This window comes from Bremia lactucae, linkage group LG11 (assembly GCF_004359215.1).
Source record: "Bremia lactucae strain SF5 linkage group LG11, whole genome shotgun sequence".
NCBI classification, from domain to species: domain Eukaryota; phylum Oomycota; class Peronosporomycetes; order Peronosporales; family Peronosporaceae; genus Bremia; species Bremia lactucae.
In genome coordinates this window covers 4,326,421-4,333,037 of record NC_090620.1, presented here as the reverse complement: position 1 = coordinate 4,333,037, position 6,617 = coordinate 4,326,421, and the positions used below count along the sequence as shown (strand labels likewise).

Here is a 6,617-nt window from a genome sequence, read left to right as displayed (position 1 = left end):
AGATCAATGCGCGCGCGCCTAAGGAAGGCACTACACGCTGTAAGATCAAAAAAAAGAACTGAACTTTTATCTTTGTAAACTTGTCAAAACCTTTATGGTGCATAAGTTAGCCTTTTCCCATGTAACTTTAAAAACGTAGCTTTTTGTGTTATGTTCTGCTTGCTTAGAAAAGTCATCAATTATTATATTACTTGTAAAATTGTTAAGCGAAATCGAATAATTGTCGCCTATTGTGAGTCTTAACCGTCTAGCAATGTCACTGCTGGTGCCCGACTACGCCAATTCCTCGGACGACGAAGAATTGTCAACCAGGACTGCCTCTGTCGCTAATACTTTCCATCCACTTTCTGCTCCAAAACAATCTGTAGTTTCAAATGACATTGCGTTCGAGACGTCAAATTCTAAGAAAAACATCAAGGCGAAAACGACTTTGTACTTGCCGCCCGAGATTCAGCAGTTGTTAGAACGAGGAACTAGTGGTGGGGCCCTGTCCGATAGCAGCGACGAAGACAGTGAGCTTTTAGCTAAGCACAGACGCGCTAGATTAGCAGCCAACAAGCGGCCGCGACCGTCAACACGCGACAAGGACTCCCTGCTGTCGTTTCTTCCACCCCCCAAGCACAAGCTTCCGGCTGTAAAGAATCCAGAGCAGACGCTTGATTCAGCTGAAATACAACCAAACGAGCCGCCAGTATCCGATACAGCGGCTGCAGGAACGGTCGCGGCTTGGCACCCGCAGCACCACTATCCATCAAGCACTTCGTCGGATTTCAAGGATTTCTCGATCGCACAGGGAGAAGATGACGCAATTGGAGGAAGCTCGAAACGTCGAAGGACGCGAGAACGAGATATTGAGAGGGCATTACAAGAAGGTCACTACGAGACAGTTGCTGACCAGATAACAGAAGTACAAGGCCCATGTCCAAGTGCATGGGAACCCCCGATAAATCCGCTCTCCGCCAATGGATCGAGTTCCCAGGACATGAGATTAAGCACCAATTTCTGGAATGCTCGAACGGGCACGACCGTCTCGTCGATCAAGCCGAGTCGCCTTCAACGACAGAAACATCAATTGAATCAATTGGCTTTCGACGCTAAAGCACGCGACTTTGAACTCTTAGAAAAGCGTGCAGCGTCAATGAAAACAAAGAGCGAGACGTATGCAAAGTATGGATGGTAATCAAAATCAAACATCTTATTCTTTTTCAACGTGCTTATGGCTCTTTCGTACCCATTGGCTCGTTCATGTCGGATCTGTCGTTCTTGCTCCTTTCACGACATTCCTGCATGTCCTTCCCACCTTGATCCGTTTCGTTCTCGTCAAGATATTCGTTTGTAAATTCGGTCCTCTCCTGATCCATGCGCGCCGCCTCCGTTTTGCTGACTTTATTACGACGACTAGTGCCTAGCGTCTTTAATTTTCGATCGTCCTTATTCTTGTTCGTTGTATCCCGCGGATAAATCTTTCGCACAAGCACAAGTTCTGGCAATTCCGTCTGCAGCGAGTACGTTTGGCTCGCTCCAAACACTGCAGACGACAGATCGTAGCCCTTGACAGTATCCCCTGCAGCCAGCACCCCACCAAGATGTGTCCGGATATAAAATGTCGTGTCATTCACACCAAAGTCGCTGGCCCGAGCCACTTCGACGTCAGCCACGATACTCTTGCTGTCGATTAATGCCGACGGAGTATCGACGGGCTCGACGTCCAAGACAATAAATTCGACCATATCCGAGCTACTGGCAAGGGGCAAGAAGGGCGTTTTCCAGTATTTATCCGTCGAGAGCTCTGCATGCTGACCCGAAAAAGGGTCCACCAAATGCACTAAAGACGTCGTGCGGGCACAGAGCGTCACGTCAGCGATGTTTCCACAGCTCTGAGCGACTTTTCGAGGCAGAATGAGCAAGTCGTCTTTGCAAATTGGACTGAGTTCGACACTATACGTGAGCTGGACATTCGCAGTCGCGTTATGCACGTTCTCCGACACGAGTTTACTAGAAGACTTGGAACGCATGGGCACGTGGGCTGCTAAGAAGTGAAGAAAGCGCTCGGCCGTGGATTTTGAGCCAAAGTAAAAGTCCATTCCTTCTTTCACAGTTGTGATACTAATGGCATCTTGATGCGCGTTTTGCTTGAGAATTTCCTGCTCGAGACGTAGAAACGTACGTTTATGATTCGCTTTTTGACGAATTTGAACGACAGCTTTCCACGTATTATTGTGATATTGTTTCGTGCAGTCTGGACACTTGACACTCTGGATAGTAAAGGTTACCATGCTGGTGTTTTGAACCACTGCGTGGTTCGCGGCCTCGCGCTGCAGTAACAAACGTAGTTTGATTCGTTTCGAGTGTGGCTCGGTCCATACAAAACCCGCATCAACGAGCTTGGCTTTACTAAGGCCAGGAATGTTTTTTAAGCACAGCGCAAGTAGCTCTTTCGACTCGAATTCACAATCAAGCCATGCGCCTGTAATACTGCTATAGTGCTGCGTCTTGCCGCGCGACTGGAAGCGCAAACAGCCGCGACATTGCACCAACTCACAAGACGTTGTGATGCCCTCGGCGACATTCACTTCTGACGCAATGCAAGACGTGCACATATTCATGGCGTTGGCTTCAATCTGAGCGCCGCACACACAGCACGAAATCGCCATCTTGAATGCAACTTTTCGTTTTTAATTTTGACAAGTGAGCATTGTCCCGTGCAATTTAACAGGGTCGTTATAAATGCGATTGAGGTCATGTTCAGCCAATAAGAAGCATCAACTTCTTAAGTACAAATTTAAGTGAACCGTTACTCTCTATGAGCTCATGCGCTAGATTGTGACCGATAGGAACCAAACCCACGTTAGCGTCTCAAAGAGCAAGAGGACAACATTACGAAGATGTGGAAGTGCAGCAACAAAACTCGCAGTACCACGAAGGACCCAGTATTGAAAGTCAATCAGGCCTCCTGTAGCAATAAAAAGTCCAACGTAAAATATCGAGTGAGATTTGGAGTTAAGGTGTAACGGGCTAAAGATGCCCTAATGTTACACAGTCCCCGTTAGGTGCACTTGGTATACTTAAGGGGATGGTCAATTACTTAGATAAAGTAACAAGACCCATGGTTCACATTTGTGAGCAACCCTTGTGTATGTGATACACATAGGTGCATTCACATTAGGAGGGATGACGCCTAGCGTTATCCGTTACGCGAGGTATCTAGAAAATACACTCGCAATACATAATAGTGTTATCTATAGAGATAATATTTCTATTTGGTTAAAAAAAAGGTATTTATATTTAATACGATTAAATATATATTTCGGTCTGAAATCAGCTTCCTACTTTGTAAATGCGCACGAGGAGCCGGATTATCGCTCCCGTGACGACACTTTACTAGAGTACTTCGTGCGTCGGGTGAGGTCGTTAAGGCGCCCACCACAACGACCTCACTGCACGCAAGAGAAGACGGTCCAACCGCTTCCTTGCTGTGCTAGCAGGTGTGTCTAAGTACAGCGTGGCCGCATTAAGGCGTGCCTGCCTACACTTGGTAGCCCTTGATACCCTTCCCACGACCCGCATCTCTGCGTGTGTACGTAAGAATGAGCCGTAACATTGATTGGGCTAATTTCTTCCACCTCAGAACATCATCGGGAGGTGGCAGGGCACTTGGCGCAGAAGCTTGGTGAACAAGCCCTGACCAGACTCTTGGGCAGTCCTCCTGAGCAACATGTTGCTCAGTTGGAACAGTTTGAGGCATTCGTGCTCAGACAGCGGAGAGCTGCGTCCGAGGCACAGAACCATGCTGCGGCGAAGTCCGTCACTCAGACTCAGGATGAGCTGAGGCATGAGCAGGCTCGGAGCGAGGCTCTCCACAGGACTGTTGAGATGCTCTTTGCCCAGCTGAGGCCTCGAGGTACCTGTGCTGGGCTGCATCGTTGTACACATGGTGTACGAGCAGACCCAGACAAGGTAAAATTGGTTAAGGAATGGCCAATCCCACGGCATGTGAAGGATTTGCGCCAATTCCTAGGGCTCGCTTATTACTTGCATAAATAAGCAAGAATTATGCTGAGCAAACTAAACTACTATCTGACCTCCGTGAGAAGGACACAGAATGGGTTTGGTTAAAGAACAGGATGATGCGTTCACATCAGTGAAGCAATCTCTTTTAGAGGTACCGGCCTTGGCATTGTCAGACACGGATAAGCCATTTTGCGTCATCTGCGATGCAAGTAATTTTGCAATCGGCAGCGCACTTATGCAGAAGGATGACGACGGCGTTGACCGCGTCATCTCTTATCAGTCCCGGCTATTAGTCACGGACCCGAATTTCCCTGTGTATGACAAAGAGCTACTTTCAATAAAGCATGATATTGTCAAGTTTCGTGTGCACCAATTGGGCACCGAACCATTTGTGGTTTATATGGATCACGCATCACTGCGGACCGCAATAAACTCACCACACCTCTCGCCTAGAATGGCAAGATGGCTTACATTCTTCTCTGAATTTAATGTTAAAGTTGAACACAGACCGGGTAAGTCGAATGTCTTGGCTGACGCTTTATCGCGCAGACCAGACTTCGAGGTAAGACACTAGGAAAGCGTGTCTAGTGCTAAAGCACAATTTCAGCCGCCAACATTGGCAGCCATGAAGACATACCACGTGACGAGCTCATTGGCCTCTGAAATCAAAGAGAGCTACAGTCAAGACGACCACTGTCGCCTGCTGTTGGATCACTTCGGTGGACGAAAGGTTTCCCTTCCATCGCACCTGAAAGCTAAGCGAAATCGCTTTAGCTACAGCAATGGTCTGTTATGGCATCAGCTGTCACCTTGTGATCTCTTGAGAATCTATGTGCCTCATATGACACAGATCTCAAGCTGATGATCCATCTAGTGGGCATCTGGGCCGTGAAAAGACATTCTTACGAGTGTCAGAGGAATTTTGGTGATCATATCTATATAGATGGGTGGCCAACTATATTCGCTCTTGCGAACAGTGTCAGCTTATTAAGCCTACATTGTCCAGCAGTGCGCCTCTGAAGCCGCTACCGATTCCAACCATTTATTGGAAGTCAGTAAGTCTGGACTTCATGTTTGGCATGCCGCCCGATCATTAGGGTCGGACGAGGCTTGTCGTCTTTGTAGACAGACTGAGCAAAATGGTGCATTTTGCACCATGTAAGACATCGATCACAGGCAAGGAGGCAGCTCTCTTTTTCCTGGATCATGTTTATTGACTACACGAGATGCCGAAGTCCATAGGATCGGACCGGGATCCACGATTTGCGTCTGGTTTGTGGCGACATGTGCTCGAGCCGCTAGGTAGCAAATCCACATGTCGATTGCAGATCGTCCCCAGACCGATGGCCCCACAGAACGCGTCAATCGAGTCGTGGCGGATGTCTCACGCACAATAGCAATTTCGCAAGAGTTGATCAAACAGCTCGCTATAGATACCAGCGTCCAAGCCAGTACGGGAGGGCCGTTTTAGATTAACGAACTGCGCCATCTTCGGACGCCAGTCTCATTTGCGCACAGTACAAGTCTTACTGGGGGAGGGCCCCTCACTGCTCGAAGTAAAGAGGGACATAGTTTTGTCACTATGACGATGACCCGCGAGGGTATCATCTCACGACAGAAACTTGCTTTGGTGACCCTGCCAGTTTAGCAGTCGTCAATAAAACAACGTCCTATGACCGACCTCTCGGCGGTGTCATAGGCGAGTTGGATGCTAAAAGCGTGAGCGAGGCTCAACGCTTTGTGGATGAGCGATTAGCCATCACACGTAGTGTCTGTGACGCAATGGCAAGCGCACAGGACAAGCAGAAAGAATATGCGGACCGAAATGGTCGCAAAAATAATGAACGCTGTAGAGTGGGTGAAAACGTACTATTAAGTACTGCTATCCTCCCTAAAAATGCAATTTCTGTACTACCTGGAGGTGCTACGAAGTTGTTGCCGCGTTGCATTGGGCCCTTTACGGTGGTCGAAGAGGTTCGAGACCTAAAGTATAGGCTCACCCTTCCCCCGTATATGAAGACGCACCCCGTATTATACGTGGGTCGTCTGAAACGGTATGTAGACCTAGATGAGATCAGGTTCCCCCATCCGTCTAAGGAGACCGATGGTGACACCGACTCTGAGTCGAGCGTCGTTCAAATGAGGGGGACGGTGAAGGTAAAACAAATTCAACCGATCGACTCCTCCGACCGCGAAGAGGAGGGACATCACGCGAGTAACGCGGATCTATCAGCATTATCTTCTCAAAAAGGTCCAAGCGAGTCTTCAGGCGCTCATAACCCTGACGAGCCTTCACTCGGACATCATAAAGATCCGAGTCAGTCGCGAGACTTGACCCTCGAGATCCGCATTACGTCGTTCAACAGTGGTAAACGTCTGTGACTGAACGGACGAAGGTAGGCAGCCGCGATTAGGTGGGTGAGATCGCCACTCCTATCGGGCGCTGCCTGCACTGATTGGTTCGAGTGGGAATCAACGCTTCCTTGTTTGAAGGTTGCTTGCCCACCGCTCTGTGAGTGCAAAGATATCAGAGCCTCGTCCAATCAAAAAGGTTACCCGAAGATTTTTGACGCTTGGGAACCGTTCGATACACCACGTATTGATGT

The 6,617-nt window shown here is 48.5% G+C and overlaps 2 protein-coding genes across 2 annotated transcripts; one reads left to right on the top strand and one right to left on the bottom strand.

Moving 5' to 3' along the window:
- Positions 1 to 253: 253 nt before the first annotated feature.
- CCR75_004321 (uncharacterized protein) lies at positions 254 to 1,180 on the top strand (the record flags this gene model as incomplete). Its single annotated transcript, XM_067962407.1, has 1 exon — positions 254 to 1,180. The coding sequence occupies one exon, from the start codon at positions 254 to 256 to the stop codon at positions 1,178 to 1,180; it is 927 nt and encodes a 308-aa protein (XP_067818072.1).
- A 34-nt stretch (positions 1,181 to 1,214) lies between these two features.
- On the bottom strand, positions 1,215 to 2,654 carry CCR75_004320 (uncharacterized protein; the record flags this gene model as incomplete). The annotated part of the gene is made up of 1 exon (XM_067962406.1): positions 1,215 to 2,654. One exon carries the CDS (start codon positions 2,652 to 2,654, stop codon positions 1,215 to 1,217), a length of 1,440 nt encoding a protein of 479 aa, XP_067818451.1.
- Between the last annotated feature and the right edge of the window lie 3,963 nt (positions 2,655 to 6,617).